At 41.9% G+C, this 22,801-nt stretch overlaps 1 protein-coding gene across 2 annotated transcripts in view; it reads right to left on the bottom strand.

The window, feature by feature from the left end:
- The window catches only part of haus3 (HAUS augmin-like complex, subunit 3), a 30,575-nt gene that overhangs the window by 5,375 nt on the left and 2,399 nt on the right, over positions 1–22,801 (bottom strand). The window contains exons 2-3 of one of the 2 annotated variants that reach the window (XM_048527559.2): positions 21,598–22,646; positions 12,895–13,334 (exon numbers count right to left, since the gene is read on the bottom strand). In XM_048527559.2, coding sequence (XP_048383516.1) covers positions 12,895–13,334; positions 21,598–22,512 — 1,355 coding nt within the window. In that variant the 5' untranslated portion in view covers positions 22,513–22,646. The remainder of the gene's footprint in view (positions 1–12,894; positions 13,335–21,597; positions 22,647–22,801) is intronic. The other variant, XM_048527558.2, reaches the window with a different exon arrangement.

Genomic DNA, 22,801 nt, shown 5'->3' with positions numbered 1-22,801 from the left:
ATGGTCTGATGAAATCTGAATGGTTGTGTGTGCAATGAAGATTGCTTGTAACCATAAGAAATTGTCAATATGAAATTTTAAAGCAGTTTCATAGTAGTGATCAGCTCATCAGCGCTTATTAGATTTCAAGCAGTGTATTTCACTGACATTGGAAATCACATGCGCCCAGAAAGACATGTTGCACAGGTACTATTGGATTGGCTTGGATTGAGGATTGGCTCTCTGACAGAAGGCAGAGAGTTGGGAATAAAAGGCTCTTTATCGGAATGGCAACCGGTGACGAGTGGTGTCCCGCAGGGTTCAGTGTTGGGGCCGCAGCTGTTCACCTTATATATTAATGATCTGGATGAAGGGACTGGGGGCATTCTGGCAAAGTTTGCCAATGATACGAAGATAGGTGGACAGGCAAGTAGTACTGAGGAGGTGGGGAAGCTGCAGAAAGATTTAGGCAGTTTAGGAGAGTGGTCCAGGAAATGGCTGATGAAATTCAATGTGAGTAAATGTGAGGTTTTGCACTTTGGAAAAAAGAAAATAGTCCATGCCTGTATTCTAAACGGTGAGAAAATTTGCAAATCAGAAGTGCAAAGGGATCTGGAAGTGTTGGTCCAGGATTCTCTAAAGGTTAACTTGCAGGTAGAGTCCGTAATTAAGAAAGCGAATGTAATGTTGTCGCTTATCTCAAGAGGGTTGGAATATAAAAGCAGTGATGTGCTTCTGAGGCTTTATAAGGCTCCAGTTAGGCCCCATTTAGAATACTGTGTCCAATTTTGGGCCCCACACCTCAGGAAGGACATACTAGCCCTGGAGCGTGTCCAGCAGAGATTCACACGGATGATCCCTGGAATGGTGGGTTTAACGTATGATGAACGGCTAAGGATCCTGGGATTGTACTCATTAGAGTTTAGAAGGTTGAGGGGAGATCTAATAGAAACTTACAAGATATGTATGGTTTAGACGGGGTGGACGCTAGGAAGTTGTTTCCGTTAGGCAGGGAAACTAGGACCCGTGGGCACAGCCTTAAAATTAGAGGGGGTAAATTTAAAACTGAAATGAGACGACATTTCTTCAGCCAGAGAGTGGTGGGCTTGTGGAATTCATTGCCGCAGAGTGCAGCGGAGGCCAGGACGTTGGATACCTTCAAGGCAGAGATCGACAAATTCTTGATCTCAAAAGGAATCAAGGGCTACGGGGAGAGTGCAGGGAAGTGGTGTTGAAATGCCCATCAGCCACGATTTAAATGGCGGAGTGGACTTGATGGGCCGAATGGCCGTACTTCCACTCCTATGTCTTATGGTATAACTTGACTGTTCATGGGCTTAGTTGAAAACTTACTGGCTGCATATATTTATTTTAAGATATCACTTCACTAACTAGTAGGTCCACCGTGTCAAAAAGCAATTATACAGGAAATGCTAGAAAGAATTGAAAGGCCAGGCTATGTCTTACATTTTGATGGCAGGTGATCAAAATGAAGTGTTACACAGCACTTTTCTCTCTCCATGAAAATAGAAATCTGGTGACTGTTTTCCCAAGTATTTTCTACTTAAGATTTGTTGTGAATGTGAGTTAGGAGTTGGACATTTGGCTCCTCCTATCTTTGTGACATATGATTTTTATATCCAATGTCACACGGCACCAAAATTCATATATTATTCATTTGTGTCATAGGCAGAATATCTTTCAGGCTTGACAACAGGTTCCCGTTAGTAGCAAAAACCATTCATGCAGTTTCTGCACAGTAATGGCCTATGTATCAGGCATCTTATGTCCCACATACATCAAACCACATCATCTGTTCCAAACAAGCATGGTCCTGATGGTTCCCAAGCAGAATGCACTTGCGAAATCCACAACAATATTCAATGTTAGAAACAATTCTGAAATTGAACAACATTTGCTGAATAATCTTCATTGTGTAAAGCATAACACAGATAACCAAGGTAGGTTTGCTAGTCGTACTCTCAGAGTAGCACACTTGCAATTACTGAAAAGTACTGATATTAATACAGAGGGCCCCATTTTATGCAGACAGAAAGAACACACACACTGGGGTGTTAATCCACAGACCGAGATTGAAATTCTGCTACGGCGAATGGTGGAATTTGAATTCAATAAATATCTGGAATTAAGAGTCAAATGATGGCTGTGAATCCATTGTCGATTGTCAGGAAAACACCCATCTGGTTCACTAATGTCCTGTAGGAAAGAAAACTCCCATCTTTACTTGGCCTACACGCGACTCCAGACCCATAGTAATGTGGTTGACTCAACCGCCCTCTGGGCAATTTTGGGACGGGCAATGAATGCTGCCTGGCCAGTGACACCCTCAGCCCATGAATGAATAAAGAATAAGAATATCTTATACCTCTGACAATTCAACAAAATAGACAATTGTCATTTGCTGGTTCATTTCTCAGGGTAATGCCCTAACCAATCCAAGTCAACCTTCCTGGCTTAAAAGTTTAACAAGCTTTAGCTGTTATATGTCAAATCAATATTAGGAGGTGCATACTTAATGATAACATCTCTACCAATTAGAATTCATCTGCCAACCAATCAGCATTCTCCTCACATGCACCATAAATGGAAAGAAAACAGAATTAACATTTTAGGACCAGTGGCCCTTCTTCTAACGGCACTCAAAATGTTAACTCTGCTTTCTCTGCAAAGATGCTGCTTTTGAGTTTTTCCAGCAATTTATGATTTTGATTTCCAGCATCCATAGTCCTTTGGATTTTTGAGCAGCATTAAAAGTTAATTTTCCCCTCAAATTGGTATTTTTACAAAATAGTCTGGTGACCACAAGACGAGAAATTTCAACAAAACGTCTCTTCTCAGCAATACTCAAGATCTCAAAAATTTTTTAAAAAGTCAACCGAAGATATCACTGGGAACAGGCTACTCAAATACAGATGAATTACTTTGGATCAAGGGTCTAGGCAAGTGGCAGGTGACTTTCCTCTTGTTAAGTTATATGAAAGTGGGAAAGGATAATTACTAATGTTAAAACAAGCCAGTTAATGTTTTACTTTCAAACACAATAAGTGACCAAGTTAGGGGCTATTTTAGCAGGCTGCTGACAACACAGGAAGAGTATTAAGCACTGGAAATAACCTAGAATCACCTAAAGTTGTACATGTACCATTTATATAATTCTATTAAGAGACACTGAGCACTGGATTGGAAAGCAAGACAAGACTGATAAGAGATCAATTAGCACGTGTTCAACTTAGAGCAATTCAATGTTCAAGATGTCCAGAAGATATCAGATGAAAATTTCAAATAGTGAGCTTGGTACTTTATCAAACAAGGGTATTAAGGAATATAAAAGCCAGTGTACCTAAAAGGAGACAAGATACAGTTCAACTTTGATCTGAACGAATAATGGAACATGTGGAGTGCGCTGAAGGGCTTACTCTTACAATCTGTTTTGTTAAAAAACGGTCAAGAATATTGTCCCTAGTTTCCAAGTAGGCTTAAGAATGGGTCATGTTAGAATCATAAAAGCTTTTAAAGTTAACGAATCAACTTCCACCACTTTAAGTCAGGTGGCCCAGATCCCAAAAAGCTCGGTAAAGAGACTTCACACTTCCACTCAAGCTCTCAGACTTCACCACTATCAAGATTCCAACATTTGACAACTTCTAGACTGCAGTTTAACCTTCCTCGTTTATAGAACAGGCCTCATTTTGCAACCTCATCTCTGGAACCATCCAGATAAATCCCATCTATACCCCTTCCAACATTAGTTCTTCTTTCCCGAAGCATGACACAAAAACAGCCACAATACTTTAGCTAAGCATTTAGCCATTTTCTGAAGAAAGTTCCCAACCTGAAAAGTTAGCATTCCTGCTGGTCTGATGCTGCCTGGCCTGCAGTGTTAATTCTGACTCCAGCATCAGCAGTTCTTACTTTCTCAGAATACTTTAGCTAACATTTTTTGCCTCCGCTCATGTGATTTCTTTGTTTTTACATTCTTTGCTTCCATTTACAAACCTAGGTGGTCCACGTGCTCTTTTCAAACTACCTTAACAAGTTGCCCTGCCACTTTTAAAAGGATATCTATGTAAGGTTTAATTGCTCATCCAGGTTTTTCAGAAGAATTGTACAATTTAAAAGATCCTGCCTTTGCATAGTCCTCTCAGTGCATCACTTCACACTTCTTCACATTGACCTCCATCTGGCATGCTTCTGATCAATTCACCACCTGTCATTCTGAAGCCTCTAACTATCTTCTTCATAATCTATTGCCTTGACAAGTTCTGGGCCATATGAAAATTTTTCTGCTTCCTGCACCCATGATCAAATCATAATATATTTGAGAAAGGGAGCCAAAATTAGTACTGAAAAAAAACCCCATCATTAAATAGCCACTCTGAAAAATATACATCTTTCACCCTATTTATTCCTGTAATTGAACCAATTTGTATTTTTAACTGATCAGTTGTCCCTAATTCAATATACTTCCATTTTAATGTGCCTGGTGTGTGGCAATTCATTTAATATCTTCCTAATGTTCAGCATACTACTGCATACATTTCCCCTAAGAATTCTGTCAAATTGGTTATGACATAATTTACCTTTAACCTTTGACAAGGCTCTGCATGGGTAGATTGATTTTAGAAAAGTAAGATCACATGAGATTCATAGTGAGCTTGCAAATTGGATACAAAATTGGCAGGAAACAGTGGTGATGGAGTGTTGATTTTCAGGCTGGAGGCCTGTTATCAGCAGTGTTCCACACTGATTGGCGTTGGGTCCACTTTTGTTTGTTGTTTGTATAAAATGATTTGGATGAGAATTTAGAGATAATGGGAACTGCAGATGCTGGAGAATCCAAGATAACAAAGTGTGGAGCTGGATGAACACAGCAGGCCAAGCAGCATCTCAGGAGCACAAAAGCTGACGTTTCGGGCCTAGACCCTTCATCAGAGAGGGGGATGGGGAGAGGGTTCTGGAATAAATAGGGAGAGAGGGGGAGGCAGACCGAAGATGGACAGAAAAGAAGATAGGTGGAGAGGAGAGTATAGGTGGGGAGGTAGGGAGGAGATATGTCAGTCCAGGGAAGACGGACAGGTCAAGGAGGTGGGATGAGGTTAGTAGGTCGGAAATGGAGGTGCGGCTTGAGATGGGAGGAAGGGATGGGTGAGAGGAAGAACAGGTTGGGGAGGTAGAGACAGGCTGGGCTGGTTTTGGGATGCAGTGGGGGGGGGAGGGGATGAGGGGAACCCTGCAGCCCAATGGTATCAACGCGGACTTCACCAGCTTAAAATTTTCCCTTCCACCACCGCATCCCACAACCAGCCCAGTTCATCCCCTCCCCCCCACTGCATCCCAAAACCAGTCCAGCCTGTCTCTGCCTCCCTAACCTGTTCTTCCTCTCACCCATCCCTTCCTCCCATCTCAAGCCGCACCTCCATTTCCGACCTACTAACCTCATCCCACCTCCTTGACCTGTCCGTCTTCCCTGGACTGACCTATTCCCTCCCTACCTATACTCTCCTCTCCACCTATCTTCTTTTCTCTCCATCTTCGATCCGCCTCCCCCTCTCTCCCTATTTATTCCAGAACCCTCACCCCATCCCCCTCTCTGATGAAGGGTCTAGGCCCGAAACATCAGCTTTTGTGCTCCTAAGATGCTGCTTGGCCTGCTGTGTTCATCCAGCTCCACACTTTGTTATCTTGGATGAGAATTAGTAGGGACGGTTAGTAAATTTGCAGATAGGAGCAAAATAGGTGGGAAAGTCAGTTAGTAATACAACATGAAAACAGGCCGTTCAGCCCAAACTGGTCCATGCTGACCATGGTGCCCACTCAGCTAGTTCCAACTGCCCACATTTGGTCCAAATCCCTCTAAACCCTTCCCGTTCATGTGTTAGGTTCGTTAATCAGAGACCCTCACAGACTTGATGCAAGAGCAAGACACTGACCTGGTTACAAAAATACAATCCTTTATTATTAAGCAGGTACAAGCTACGGAGGATCGGTGTACGCAACCCAGCACAGAGTGCTGAGTATCGTGAGCAATTCTCCCCGAACGGGGGATAGTCCCCGCTTTTATATCCTTGGAACTGGCAGATACATAAAACAAATGCTACATCTGAGAACAGGATACAGCTTTGATCATCACGAAGTGTATGATAATGACATGATGTGATTTCAAGTGGTGACTTGATTAAAGGTCACTGACCTGACCATTTCAGCAGAAACAGGGGTAGGCGGCAGTGTGGGCACAGCCATAAAGATTACAGAGCTCAATGCTTTTTGTGTTTACAGATGTTTCACACCCATTCCTATTCAGGCTGGAAATTGAGACAGTGTTCACATATCCCTATATGAGGAGATAAGGAGCGTAAAAATTCATGGGGTGTTAGCCCATTAACATCTCACATGTGCCTATCCTTTTTTTAAAAAAAATTTGCTATTGTACCTGCCTCAACCACGTTCTCTGGCAGCCTGTTCCATATATGCACCGTTCTCTGCGTGACAGTTGCCCCTCAGGTCCTTTTTAAACCTTTCCTCTCTCACCTTAAACCTATCCTCTCTAGTTTTCAGTTTCCCATCACTAGGAAAAAGACTATATGCATTCATCCTATCTATGCCCCTCATGATATTATACACCTCAATAAGGTCACCCTTCATTCTCCGACATTCTAAGGAATAAAGTCCTATCCTAGCCAACCTCTCCCTATAGCTCAAGCCTACTAAGTCCTGGCAACATCCTCATAAATCTTCTGTGCACATTTTCCAGTTTAACAAGGTGACCAAAACTGTACACAATAATCCAAGTGCAGCTTCACCAACAACTTACACATCTGTAACGTAACATTCCAACTCCTATGTTCAATGCCTCAACTGACGATGCTAAATGCCTTTTCACCATCCTGTTTACCTGAGACACCACTTTCAACGAACCATGTCCTAGATCCCTCTGTTCCTCAAGACCTTACCACTTATCGTGTAAGTGCTACCTTGGTTTGACTTTCTAAAGTGCAGCACATCACACTTGTCTATATTGAACTGCATTTGTCAATCCTCAGCCCTCTTCCCCATCTGATCAATACCCCTCTGTAACTTTCGATAACAATTTTTGCTATCAATGATACCTGCTAATTTGTATCATCTGAAAACTTACTAATCATGTTTATACATTCACATCCAGATCATTTACATACATAACAAATAACAAAGATCCCAGTCGACAGTGAAGAAGGTTATCTAAGATTACGAAGAGATCATAATCAATTGGGTTAACAGACTGAGTAGTGGTGGATGGAGTTTAATTACAATAAATTGTTGCATTTTGCTAGAACAAACAAGGGCAGAGATTGTACAGTTAAAAATAGGGCCTTGGGCAGTAATGTAAAACAGAGAGACCTAGAAGTTTAGCTACATAATTCTTTGATGTTTGCATCACATGTCAACTGGATGGTGAAAAAAGGCATTTAGCACACTTGACTTCATTGCTTAGACCTTTGGAATATATAGCTTAGATCTAGGAATATTGGAGTTGAGACGTTATGTTGAGATCAAGTAGCGCATCAGTGAGGCCTCTTCTGGGAGTACTGTGTTAAAATCTGGGCACCTTGTTATAAAAAATGATAGTATTAAGCTGGAGAGAGTTCAGACAAGATTTACCAGAATATTGCCAGGAGTGGTGTATTTGATTTATAATGGAGCGGCTGGGGCTTCTTTCACCGAAGTGTCTATTACCACTACACTACAGGGCCCAGTGGGGACAAGCCGCAGTTAAATGCAAGATCTGGGAGCGTTGGTCCAGGATTCTCTAAAGGTTAACTTGCAGGTAGAGTCCGTGATTAAGAAAGCAAATGTAATGTTGTCATTTATCTCAAGAGGGTTGGAATATAAAAGCAGTGATGTGCTTCTGAGGCTTTATAAAGCTCTAGTTAGGCCCCATTTAGAATACTGAGTCCAATTTTGGGCCCCACACCTCAGGAAGGACATACTGGCACTGGAGCGTGTCCAGCGGAGATTCACACGGATGATCCCTGGAATGGTAGGTTTAACATAAGATGAACGGCTGAGGATCCTGGGAATGTATTCATTAGAGTTTAGAAGGTTGAGGGGAGATCTAATAGAAACTTACAAGATAATGTATGGTTTAGAAGGGCTGGATGCCAGGAAGTTGTTTCTGTTAGACGGGGAGACTAGGACCCATGGGCACAGCCTTAAAATTAGAGGGGGTAAATTTAAAACTGAAATGAGACGACATTTCTTCAGCCAGAGAGTGGTGGGTTTGTGGAATTCATTGCCATGGAGTGCAGTGGAGGCTGGGACGTTGGATGCCTTCAAGGCAGAGATCGACAAATTCTTGATCTCACAAGGAATCAGGGGCTACAGGAAGAGTGCAGGGAAGTGGAGTTGAAATGCCCATCAGCCATGATTTAAATGGCAGAGTGGACTTGATGGGCCGAATAGCCTTACTTCCACTCCTATGTCCAATGGTCTAAGTCAAACTGGGTAGAGGAGGCGAATCTCTATGAAAAAAAGAGAATGCTGACTCAGATCATACAGCAACTTCAATCATTTTACTGATGTTCAAACAACTTTTAAAATCTATTTTGCAATTTGCCATGTGGTTTGCTCGTTTGTCAAGATTCTTCTAGACACGGTTGTCACACAAAACTATCCAATCAACATTACCTTCAGAACAGAACACCTCCCACCTCCAAACTTTCCTAACTGACCCTGAATTAACAAGCCTCTCAGTTTGTTTTTAAGGATTAGTTAGCTAACAGAAAGCGCAGTATAGAAATAACAAAGTCTTTTTCCAGGTTGTGGAATGCCACAATCATTTACAATTTTGATGATTTGGATGAAGGAACTTAATGTGTGGCAGAGATAGTGGGAACTGCAAATGCAGATCTGAGATAACAAAGTGTAGAGCTGGATGAACACAGCAGGCCAAGCAGCATCAGAGGAGCAAGAAGGCTGACGTTTCAGGCCTAGACCCTTCTTCAGACTTCTGAAGAAGGGTCTAGGCCTGAAACGTCAGCCTTCTTGGTCCTCTGACGCTGTTTGGCCTGCTGTGTTAAGACCATAAGACATAGTAGTGGAAGTAAGGCCATTCGGCCCATCGAGTCAACTCCGCATTTAAATCATGGCTGATGGTCATTTCAACTCCTCTTCACTGCACTCTCCCCATAGCCCTTCATTCCTTGTGAGATCAAGAATTTATCAATCTTTGCATTGAAGACATCTAACGACCCGGACTCCACTGCGCGCCACGGCAATGAATTCCACAGGCCCACCACTCTCTGGCTGAAGAAATGTCTCATTTCCGTTTTAAATTTACCCCTTCTAATTCTCAGGCTGTGCCCACGGGTCCTAGTCTCCCCGTCTAACGGAAACAACTTCTCAGCATCCCCTTTCTAAGCCATACATTACGTTGTCAGCTTCTATTAGATCTCCCTTCAACCTTCTAAACTCTAATGAATACAATCCCAGGATCCTTAGCCGCTCAGCGTACGTTAAACCCACCATTCCAGGGATCTTCCGTGTGAATCGCCACTGGACACGTTCCAGCGCCAGTATGTCCTTTCTGAGGTGTGGGGCCCAAGATTGGACACAGTATTCTAAATGGGGCCTAACTAGAGCTTTATAAAGTCTCAGAAGCACATCACTGCTTTTATATTCCAACCCCCTTGAGATAAACGACAACATTACATTCGCTTTCTTAATCACAGACTCTTCCTGCAAGTTAACCTTTAGAGAATCCTGGAGCAACACTCCCAGATCCCTTTGTACTTCTGCTTTCTGAATTTTCTCACCATTTAGAAAATAGTCCATGCCTGTATTCTTTCTTCCAAAGTGGAAAACCTCACATTTGCTCACGTTGAATTTCATCAGCCATTTCCTGGACCACTCTCCTAAACTGTCTAAATCTTTCTGCAGCCTCCCCACCTCCTCAGTACTGCCTGCCTGTCCACCTATCTTCGTATCATCGGCAAATTTCGCCAGATTGCCCCCAGTCCCTTCATCCAGATCATTAATATATAAAGTGAACAGCTGCAGCCCCAGCACTGAACACTGCAGGAAACCACTTGTCACCGGTTGCCATTCCGAAAAAGAGCCTTTTATCCCAACTCTCTGCCTTCTGTCAGACAGCTAATCCTCAATCCAAGCCAGTCGCTCACCTCAAACACCATGGGCCCTCATCTTGCTCAGCAGCCTCCCGTGAGGCACGTATCAAAGACCTTTTGGAAGTCTAGATAAATAACATCCACTGGGTTTCCCTGGCATAACCTGTTTGTTACCTCTTTAAAGAATTCTAACAGGTTTGTCAGGCACGACCTCCCCTTACTAAATCCATGCTGACTTGGTCTAATCTGACCCTGCACTTCCAGGAATTTAGAAATCTCATCCTTAACAATGGATTCTAGAATTTTACCAACTACTGAGGTTAGGCTAATCGGCCTATAATTTTCCATCTTCTGCCTTGATCCTTTCTTAAACAAGGGGGTTACAACAGCAATTTTCCAATCATCTGGGACTTTCCCTGACTCCAGTTACTTTTGAAAGATCACAACCAAAGCCTCCACTATTTCCTCAGCCACCTCCCTCAGAACTCTAGGATGTGGCCCATCAGCTGGGTTCATCCAGCTCTACACCTTAATGTTTGGCAGCTAGACTTGTTAATGACAGCAAGGTATGTAAAAAAATTAAGCTACCAAAAGGAGGTAAAGAGTCTGCAAAGTGAAATGGATAGATTTAGGAATGGACAAAATTTGGCAGATGATGTATAACATGGCAAAATACGAGCTGGTCCACTTTGGCAAAAGAAGGGAAAAAAAGACTTGAATGAGAGATATTGCAGAATTCTGCAATAATGGGATTCTAGTGTCCTGGTAGATGAATCACAAAATATGTTGGTATGCAGGTTCAGCAAGCGATTAGGAAGACAAATAGAACTTTGATGTCTTTGCAAGGGGAAGGGAATATTAAGTTTGGCTGCAGATGCACAGAATATTGGAGAGAATCAGTCAGGAGCACTGTATACATAGATTTGGTGTTGTCTGGAAAACTGATCTAATTCCATTAGCAGCAGCTCATAGAAGATAGGGGAAGCAATGGTCTAGTGGTAATAAATTGCTGACTGTTAATTCAGAGACCCAGACAATGCTCTGGAGACCTAGGTTAGAATCCCAACATGGCAGATGGTGGAATTTGAATTCATTAAGTATCTGGAATTAACAATCTAATGATGACCATGAATCCATTATCAATAGTTGGAAAAAGCCATCTAGTTCACTAACGTTCTTTAGGGAAGGAAACTGCCATCCTTACTTGGTCTGGCCTATGTGTGACTCCAGACCCACAGCAATGTAGTTGACTCTGAACTAGGGATGGACAATAAATGCTGCCTAGCCAGCAACGTGAATGAAGAAAGAAAGAAATTCACGTGACTCACTGCTGAGACAAAAAGGCTAATAATATAAAGAAAAGGTTGAATAGGTTGACCCTGTATCCACTGGAGTTTAGATGAACGAAAAGGAAATTTCATTGAATGTACAAGATTCTGAAGGAACACAACAGGGTGGATGCTGGAGCCATGAGAGAAAGTCAATGCCTCAAGTGGACACTGGTGCTAAGGAGTGTTCAAAAACAAAAAGCCTTTTTCTGAAGAAAAACACAGATAAAGAGGCGTTTTTCTCATGGGTTAACTCCATGGAATTCTCTTTTCCAGAGAAGTGTAGAATGCATCATTGAATTTATTCAAGGTGGACTCGGAATTTTGGTAGACAAATGAGCCAAGGATCATGGTGGGCACACTTTGAGCAGATTTAGGCACCACACATTAGGAACAATATGCTGCACTCACTCCCAAGGCCAATCGAAGTTTACGATGATACCTGGACTCAGGATTAAGTTAGGAAGAGAGATTATACAAATTAGGCTCAGAGGGTTAAAGGGTGTCTTCAAGACAGGAGGAGACAGGTAGATAAACAGAACCTATTTCCAATAGTTGGCAATTTTAAAATTAGGGGACATAATCTGAGAACTGGAGCCAGACCAATTGGAAACAATGCAAGGAAGTATTTCTACATACAAAAGGGTAGTATATGTTTGGAACATTCTTCCACAACAGTTGATGTTGGATCAGTTGTTAATTTTAAATCTGAGTCAGATAATTTTCTGTTTAGTGTAAGGTATTAAGGAGCATGGGCCAAAGGCAGGTAGATGGAGTCAAAGCACAGATCAACCAGAATTTCATTAAATGGCAGAATATGCAGGGGCCAAATGGCCTATTGTTGTTCCTATGACAGAAAAATTGAGTTGAGACAATTCAGTCAAATATATGATTAAATGGGAAGTAGGTTTGAACATTCAAACAGCCTACTCCTATTGCGAATGCTTTTAATAATTCCAGTTCGAAGACCAGCAGGGCTATATCTAACACGCAACCCTGGTGATCCTAGGGCACTAAAACAAGTATAGTGCAGGACAGAGGTTACATACAGGAGGCACGGTCTTGTCCTTGAAGGACGTGAATATTCAAGTTAAACCTCTACTAAATGAAATCAGTAAACCTCAAGCTCAGATATTCCAGCCTGCTGGACTTTCATATTAAAATTTATTGAATTCAATTTCCTAACTTGCTGTGATAGGATTTCAGCAAAGTGCGCAGGCCAGTGATCTGGGAGTTTCCTTTTCTTTTGGCTGTTTCTTTCTGCTTCTATTATTAACTTTGTACTTGTATACTAAGGATAACATCAGAGAATGGCGATTTTGTACACTTTTCGCTGTACTCCTATACTTGAGTACATGTGACAATAAATCAAAATTGAAAATGGCAGCTGGGTTAGCCCCTAAGCGCAACATTAAATACATTAGCTGCCTGTCAATTGTATAACTTTTCAAACTTAGTTTTACCTGATAGTAGAGGTATCAGTTGAATCAATTATGCTTCGTTGTATTCTGCTTGGTTGCAGAGATTTATTGGACAGCATGTCTAAACGTTGCAAAAAATCTCCCTTGCATTGTTCAAGCTCTGCAGTCAGGTGTTCAAGTTGTCTATGAACGTCTCGGTGCTTACATAGTTCTATTTCATATGCTAGATGAAGTAATTCAAATCGAGTTTTCTGTTTGAGTAGCTGGCTTGCAACTTGGTCTTGCTTGGAGGTGTAGTAATCTTGACGAGCCATCTGCAGATCAAAATTCCCCTTCACCACAGGCATGTTCAGCAGTTGCGCATTCTCCACAATCAGGTCAGGAAGTTGCTTATTAACTAGATGTTCTATCTGGACATTTACCAGAGTCAGTTCTTTGGTTAAACTGTTCTTCTTTGCTTTTGCACCATTTAAATCAATTAACTATGGAGAAAGAAAAAATATTATATAGCACTTGCTTTGTACTATAAGAGCTGAAGAGACGCAGAGACGCAGAGACGCAGAGACGCAGAGACGCAGAGACGCAGAGACGCAGAGACGCAGAGACGCAGAGACGCACTTCAGTTTTGAAATAATCAGAAGCATAAAAAGGCCAATTTCAAACAATTTCTACTACACAAGAAGGTATGCCAATTATGAACAAACATTCAAATCCAAACAAATTCCACATTTTCATTGATTCCCTACCTAACCAGAATCTATTCAAAATATTCAACCACCTCACCCCTCACTCTAAATTCAGAAAGAAAACACTGCCTGTCCAACCTATCCTGATAGGGCAACAAGGTTATCTTATTGACCACAAGTGAGGTGCAGAATCAGGCCATTCAGCTCATCAGTCTACTCCACCATTAGATCATGGCCGATCTTTCTCAATGCCATTCTCTTGTTTTGTCCCCTAAACTTTGACCTCCTCACTAGCTTATCTCCATCTCAAATATACTCAATGATCTGACAAACTCCTTCATCCCCAATAACGTTTTTGTATACCCCACTAGACTCCCTCCAAAACTGCTCAATATTCCAAATATGGTCTGACCACAGTCTTACATTGCTGAATATATATCTCTGCTCTTGTTTTCTAGTCCTCTTGAAATGCAAGTTAACATTGTATCTGCCTTCTGAACTGCTAACTGGACCTGCATGTTAACTATAATGAGAATCCTGAACTAGGACTCCCAATTCTGTTCCTCCAGATTTGTCATCTACAAATAACAACACTACCTTCAGTTCATTTGTCCAGATCATTAATGTGCAACATGAATGGCTGTAACCCCAACATGGACTGCTGCAGAACTCCACTTGTCACTGGTTGACATCTTGAAAAAGACCACTTTATCCCTATTCTCTGCCAACTGCCAGTCAGCCAATCCTTTACACAACTCAGTACTTTACTCAAACACCACAGGTTCCTATCTTATTTAATAACCTCCCATATGGCACCTTACAGCCTAGGTTCAAACAGACAATATAGCTGAAGCCAGCGAGGATAGAAGTGGGACTAACCTTGATATTAAGGCCACATTTGAGTGTGGTATCGGCAAAACTACAGTCAATTGGATTTGGGGGTGAAAGCTCCACTGATTGGTATCATTCCTGGCAAAAAAGGAAGATGGCTACAGTTGTTGGAAGCCGGTCATCTCAGCTGCAGGAAATCTCTGCAGGAGTTCCTCAGCCCAACCATCTTTCGGCTGCTTCAAAAAATTCCCTCAATCATATGCCAGAAGTGGGGCTGTTCAATGATTATGTAATGTTCAGAACCAATCATTATTCAGATACTGATGTGATCCATGTTCCAAAGCAGCAAGACCTGGACAATATCCAGGCTTAGACTGAAATGCAGCAAACAACATTAATGGTGTATAAATGCCAAGCAACAATCATCTACAATTCAGTAGAGACAGCCTATTCAGTATATCCACTTTATCAATTATAAACCTAACAACTGAATACTATCCTCTGTCACTATGACTTCACATCACCATCTTCCTTTGTGATACAGATAAAGGGCACGCATTTAAAATCGCAACCTTGACCTCAATCTCCATGTGTAAACCCCCAATTTGGTTCCTACTCAACCCGAATCCTCCCTTTACCACACTTCAACTAGTTGTGTGTCTGTAGAAAACCTTGGAATTCCATTTCATATTATTTGGAATACCCTTTCATCTATTTTTTTTCCATACAGCCCACCAATTATTCTATATGTAGCTTGGTTCTCAACTGTATTTTCTACATCACAACTATCATAAGCATATACTTTTGTACAAAAGGACATTCTCCATACCAACACCCTAACCTCATTTGCACCACTACCTCTATTTCTCAACGCTCTGTGGATTAAGATATCACATCCAAATTCATTATTTTCTTCTGCCTCAAGTGAAGTGAAAAGAACTTATGGTTACTCTCGAGGTTTTACATAACTTTAAAATCAAGTCACCTATAAGCCAATAGGCTTCAAAACAAGCAGCTCCTAGCCCATCCTTATCCAATTGGATCTCCATGGAATGCTATAAATCAAAATCAACGCTTGGAACTAGGGTTAAAAAAATAAGGGCAGAAGGAAAAAAAAAAGCAGAAATAGTTAATACATTTTCCTGGCTCCTATAAGCTCCTATTAGGCCACAGCTCAAAGGAGCTGCTTAGGCAAGAAGGCAGCGAGGCCCAAAGACAGCCTTCATTGTCAACAAGTTTACTAAGCTTACCACCTCGATCTGAACAGGAAACATGGCTTACTGGACAAGGGGGATGTAAAACAAAGTCACACAAGCTCATGAAGCCACAGATAAAACATAAAAATCAAGAGTTGTAAATATATTTGGTCAAAGAAAAAACTACTCTTCCCTGATATTGGGCAATTGTCTCTTGCTCTACTCCAATATTTACTTTTAAATCAACAGTGAAGACAGTGCTAAATTCAGTTTAGCAACCATCAACTTGCAGTATCAAAATTGAGACTGTAACCTACCTCTCAACAAGAACCAAATGAAATGTCTTAATCTCTCCTTCTGTGGGAAGGCTGGGTACCCTAATGACAACCACTACTAGGCAGATTGCTGATTTGGAGCTAAACTATGACTACGAGTGCCGGAAAATTTCAGTTATCCAAATTGAACATAACAACTACTTGAACTGCTCTGCTGAAATGGTTTGAATACAATTTTTTTTTTAAAAATGTCATCTTAGCCGTAATACTTCAAACTTTCCTCAAAGCATTCTTTAATGCATTTATTTATAACGTCCTTGTAAAATTCCTTGCCTGAGTAAGAGGTTTTGTAGGAAGCTATGACATTGCCGAGGCAGTGTTCCTCCTCAAACCAGTAACTGCTGGGTGTGCATAATTCAGGTCTCATTTTTATCATTCTGTTACATTTACACCAACGTCTATGCTGAGTGAAAAAGTATACTATTACTGTTGTTTCAATGACTCACTCCATTTCAAAAAGGCAGAAATGCAGATGAGGACAAACAGAAATAAACTCGAAGTGACAAATACAAAAGCTAAGTAAGGAGAATACAGTGGCTGAATTCTATTCTCGTCAAACGTTTACAATAGATTCATTTAAGCAGCAGAGGGTGCTAACTCCAGACAAACTGTCTTTACATCTCAACAGAAAACTAAAGTTTACAAGTCCCGGTTCTTTTGTCTACAAGGATTGGAATTTTAAAAATGTTTTCATGCCAATTGCCAACCTCACCAGAACAAGACAGGTACTAAGAAAATAAATAAAGGACATGGGACCACAAAGCTAACTGCTGCAAAAGCCAAACTGGCTTACTGAAATTTTGTTCCGTTTTCCTATTCATTTAGGAACATTTGACATTTACAGCCAATGAAGCCTATCTGTAATTACCAAGAAGTTGCTGGTGAGCTGCCTTCTTGAACTGGTGCAGTCAATTTGGCATAGTGATTAGGGTTTGAGTTTGAGGATTTTGACCAAGCAAATATGCCATTCCTTCAGTATATTTTCAACTAAGAGGGGAGGTGTCTTGGAGGGCAACACAGATGTTTCCATGTACCAGTGATAATGGGAACTGCAGATGCTGGAGAATCCAAGATAATAAAACGTGAGGCTGGATGAACACAGCAGGCCCAGCAGCATCTCAGGAGCACAAAAGCTGACGTTTCGGGCCTAGACCCTTCATCAGAGAGGGGGATGGGGAGAGGGTTCTGGAATAAATAGGGAGAGAGGGGGAGGCGGACCGAAGATGGAGAGAAAAGAAGATAGGTGGAAAGGAGAGTATAGGTGGGGAGGTAGGGAGGGAATAGGTCAGTCCAGGGAAGACGGACAGGTCAAGGAGGTGGGATGAGGTTAGTAGGTAGGAGATGGAGGTGCGGCTTGGGGTGGGAGGAAGGGATGGGTGAGAGGAAGAACAGGTTAGGGAGGCAGAGACAGGTTGGACTGGTTTTGGGATGCAGTGGGTGGAGGGAAAGAGCTGGACTGGTTGTGTGGTGCAGTGGGGGGAGGGGATGAACTGGGCTGGTTTTGGGATGCGGTGGGGGAAGGGGAGATTTTGAAGCTGGTGAAGTCCACATTGATACCATTGGGCTGCAGGGTTCCCAAGCGGAATAGGAGTTGCTGTTCCTGCAACCTTCGGGCGGCATCATTGTGACACTGCAGGAGGCCCATGATGGACATGTCATCTAAAGAATGGGAGGGGGAGTGGAAATGGTTTGCGACTGGGAGGTGCAGTTCTTTATTGCGAACCGAGCGGAGGTGTTCTGCAAAGTGGTCCCCAAGCCTCCGCTTGGTTTCCCCAACGTAGAGGAAGCCACACCGGGTACAATGGATGCAGTATACCACATTGGCAGATGTGCAGGTGAACCTCTGCTTAATATGGAAAGACATCTTGGGGCCTGGGATAGGGGTGAGGGAGGTGGTGTGGGGGCAAGTGTAGCATTTCCTGCGGTTGCAGGGGAAGGTGCCGGGTGTGGTGGGGTTGGAGGGCAGTGTGGAGCGAACAAGGGAGTCACGGAGAGAGTGGTCTCTCCGGAAAGCAGACAAGGGTGGGGATGGAAAAATGTCTTGGGTGGCGGGGCCGGATTGTAGAAGGCACAAGTGTCGGAGGATGATGCGTTGTATCCGGAGGTTGGTCGGGTGGTGCGAGAGAACGAGGGGGATCCTCTTTGGGCGGTTGTGGCGGGGGCGGGGTGTGACTCTTCCTCCATTACATTGATGACTGTATCGGCACCACCTCTTGCTCCCCAGAGGAGCTCGAACAGTTCATCCACTTCACCAACACCTTCCACCCCAACCTTCAGTTCACCTGGGCCATCTCCAGCACATCCCTCACCTTCCTGGACCCGTCAGTCTCCATCTCAGGCAACCAGCTTGTATCTGATGTCCATTTCTAGCCCACCAACTCCCACAGCCACCTAGAATACACCTCCTCCCACCCACCCTCCTGCAAAAATTCCATCCCCTATTCCCAATTCCTCCGCCGCATGTGCTCCCACGATGAGGCATTCCACTCCCGCATATCCAAGATGTCCAAGTTCTTCAAGGACCGCAACTTTCCCCCCAGTGGTCGAGAACGCCCTTGATCGCATCTCCCGCATTTCCCGCAACACATCCCTCACACCCCGTCCTCGCCCATCAACTGGATTGTTTTACCCTCCGTGCGTCAAATTGAGTGTTGCGGAGCTGCACTCATCCAAGCAAGTGGAGGCATTCCAGCACATTTCTGTCTTATAGACGGTGGACAGACAGCAGATGAGTTACTTACCACAGTTTTCCTAGCCTCTGACTTACTCTTGTACAAGCAGTATCAGTGATATCCAACATCAATCAGATTAGGAGACAAATAATACAAAAACACAGGGGCAAACAGGAATGAAAATAAATCAAAAATAATTCAAAGAAGAGTTTTCACAAAACTCAAGGAACTAAATCTGACAAATCAAAGAGCTTTTGTTTAAATCCTTTCATGGGTTTGAGCATCACCTTAAGGAAATGATACAACACACGTGTGAATCACTGAAGTTCCTGTGATGTAGCTACACCATAGTAGTCCTGATCCGAGACCTGATTTCATACATTCTAAAGTTTTAAATGAGATAGCTACAGGGAATATGCTGGTCATGACATTTCAAAGTTCTCTAGATTCAGGACTAACCCCAAGAGATTGGAATTTGGCAAATCTAAGACTGCTGTTCAATAGCCTTGTGGTATTATCCAGAGACTCAGATAACATTCTGGAGACCTGGGTTCGAATCCTGCCATGACAGATGGTGGAATTTGAATTCTATTTTTTTTTAGAATCTGGAATTAAGAGTCTAATGATGGCCATGAATCCACTGCCAATTGTCAGAAAAACCTATCTGGTTCACTAATGTTCTTTAGGGAAGGAAACTGCTCTCCTTCCCTGGTCTGGCCTACATGTGGCTCCAGACCCACAGGAATGTGGTTGATTCTGAACTGCCCTCTGGACAATTAGGGATGGGCAATAATTGCTGCCAATACAGCAGCACCTTCATCTCATGAGCAAATAAACAAAAACGCAGGCAAATGGAAGCAGCAGTACAGGCCAGTTCTTAGTTCTTGACTGTTGCTTTTTTTTTTAAATTTCACTCACCAGCAATAGAGAGATGGGTAATTAATGCTGGTCCAGCAAACACCTTCCATAGTGAATTTGTTTTTAAATTAAAAGAACCTTGTCAAGATCCTTCAGCCTCTTATGTTGCAGTGAAATCACCTTTCATACACTCCAGAGAATACGGATAGGCACACGAAAGCATGAGTATTTGCAACACTGGGGCAATCCACGTAATGAGTCAATCAATTAGGACCAAGATGAGAAGAGGAATTTTTCAAAGAATCGCAAACTTTTAGAATTCAGTATCCTGATTGCTGTGTATCAGAACATTGAAGGGTGAGGCATTGAGTTTTGGTCTCAGACAATGGAATAAAACAGTGCAGGCAGGAAAATAGGGTTGAAAGTGAAGATCAACATGTTGAATAGCAAAGCAGTCTCCATGAACTAATCCAGCTCGATTTAAGTTCAACAGAAAACTGAATACAAGTAACAGATAATCACAAAAATAAACAAAAGGTAGCATTTTGCCTTATAAGTAAGGCACTGTAAGAATGCAATCATCAATTTGCAAGACACAGGTCAAAGTTTGGAGTGCAAAAAAGGATAGAAGATAACAAGATAATAAAATGTGAGGCTGGATGAACACAGCAGTAGAAGATAACAAGTGTATGTCAAGATCAAATCTGTGGTAAACATGAGATTTTAAGGGCTTTGCAGAAGAAACTGTTTTCCTGACATCCTCCCTATAATATTCAATTCAGGCAACCACACAACAACCCTACTGTGGTCTAAGCAACGATAGGGTAACATAAACGTTATGGCCCCCACTTGTACCATTCAGCTGATCATATTTACTGCAAGTTTTATAATTAAATCTTCATAATTTCCTGCTTTTCTATTCCATTTCTCAATTTAAAGAAGTATCCTTTATTTCATTAAGGGCCTTCTCAACTGGTCTTGTTACCTTTAACAATATATACTTACAAAGAATCCTCCATCCCCTGTAAAATCATACCAATTGGATCTGTCTCATTTAATCTACAAATCAAGTGACATTAAAACCAATGTAATATCAGCTGTCATTTCAATAGTTCGCATCTCCTATGGTTTGTTATTATTCTCTTCATTGCTTACTCCATTTCCAAGTTCTGTGTCATTACACAATACTAGCCTCTGTAGGTCACTACAGCTCACTTCTTTCCAGCCTGATAAAACAACCAACCAGTCACAATTTTCTATCCTTAGCAACTTTAATAACCATGTTGCCTATTCCCTTACTTCTATGCACCTTGTATTTGACTACTTCAAATATTTTTTGGTGACGAAACAAAAGCCAGACAGCCAATTAAATTTCTTAGCAATAGCACACAATGTTGCAACAGTTTTCGATCAAACATTTTACCATATGGTAAAGGTAAGAAACCCCTTCAGAAACTAAATTTCCAGAAAATCTTTCCCCCACGTTCTTTCATGGGATGCAGGCTGTCATAGACTGGTCCAATAATTGTTGCTCATCCTCAGCTATCTTTGAACTGAATGCCTCTGGCTTGCTAGGCTATTTCAATCACATTTCTGTCTGGAGTCACAGGTGGGTCAGACCATGTAAGGATGGGTAGATTTCCTTACCTAAAAAGGCCATTTTTGGTGGTGTTTTACAATTACTGCTTTCATGATCACCATTTCTGAAGTGCTTTTGATTCTAATTTTCTTCAGAAAACTAACAATGTAAATTCTACCAAGTTCTGGTGTTGGGATTTGAACGATAGTATCCCAGAGCATTAGCCTAGGACTCTGAACTGCTTGACATTGTGACTGTAGATCATCTCCCCCTTGTCCAATGCAAGTCCAAATCCCAACGCTGCATTTAAAAAAAACTTGGAGAAAAAATTTGAAATTTAAACAATTTGAAATAATCATGAAGTTGCTAGATTATGTAAACCTCCAATTCATTCACTCATGCCCTCTTCAAAAGGAAATCCACCATCCTTACTCTGGTCTAGGTTTCATGGTTCCAGTGGCAAACGCCTTTCAAAGGCAGCCAGTTACATTTTAAGTGAAACTGAGAAAGATTTGGGCAAACGTACACCTTCAAAGTAAGAGAAAGGGCATAAAATTCATATTTTTTGATACTGAAATACTAGCTTACCTTTCTGTTTCGCATCAAGGAGATTATTTGCTCCATATGCTGCAGTCTAGCCTTGGTGCTCTGTTCTTTTGCTTTTGCTAAAATTAACTGTCGCTGACCACTGTTGTATGCTGCTTGAATTCTAGCCATTTGTTGTCGGTAGTCTGTGCGCGTCTCATTGCATTCTCCCTGTAAGGATTGAGAAGTTATGTCCACCAGCTGAAATTTTTCAATGTCGGAGCTCTCAACTAGTTCAGTTATGCCTTTAAAAAGCTGTTTCTTTGTATATTCAGTAAGAGCTGCTGTGCATTGCTCTTCCTGCTGCAGATAGTCATCCAGTGAAAGGTGTGACAGAAATATGGTCTGTTGCCCAGGTCGCCTTTCTGACCCAGTGGTTGAATATAGGGCAGTAAGGTGCTGAACTTCTTCAAATACCTTTGACAGAGTAAAATTCAATTTAGCATTTTCAACAACCAATTGTTCTTGTGTGTCTCTCAATAATTTGGTACATTCTTCCTCCTCGTCCTTTAATCTCATTGGCATATGATGTATTCCTGATGCCATCAATTGCTGCTTATTCCGTCGCTGGATTTTAAGATTGCGAATCAGCTGCAGCTCCTTAACCTCCTCTTCCAATTTCTCAATTGTCATTTCTGGCAGGTTGCCATGTCTGAAATCTGCTCCCTTAGGACAGGTTGCCAAGACCTTATCCAAGTCTTTCTGGCTCAGGCGATGTGTTGGTCCAAGGCTTTCAAACTCAGTCAACTCTTCTTCAGTCAATACATTCTGTTCATTTATATTATGGCAAAACCATTCGATCAATTTCTTTTCATCTCCAATGTCAAACCACCAATCAAAATTCTCTCCATTCAGTTGACTGGCTTTACGATAAGCAATTCTCCTCAAAGTCTCTACAAATACTTTCCCACCACTCATAGTGGTTAGTGCATTACAATCTGTTCTGGGATCTGAATGAATGGAGTTTTAAAATATCCAACGGCAAAGTGGTATGCTGTATGTCTGCATTAATCCCAAGCAGAAACAATACATTAACAAAAAAGCCAACAGTTCTAAAGTAAAAAACAAAAAAAGTGAGTTAAAAAAATGCACTCACTTTATTGACAATGTTTCCTTTAACAAGGAAAAAGAACACTGATTTTCCTCAACACTTGAAATAACATTTCTTCAAACCAGACAATACATTCTAAGGATTTAGATTAGACAG

Source organism: Stegostoma tigrinum, chromosome 3 (genome assembly GCF_030684315.1).
Source record: "Stegostoma tigrinum isolate sSteTig4 chromosome 3, sSteTig4.hap1, whole genome shotgun sequence".
NCBI lineage: Eukaryota > Metazoa > Chordata > Chondrichthyes > Orectolobiformes > Stegostomatidae > Stegostoma > Stegostoma tigrinum.
The sequence above is the reverse complement of the archived record's forward strand: the minus strand, read 5'-3'. Positions and strand labels throughout refer to the sequence as shown.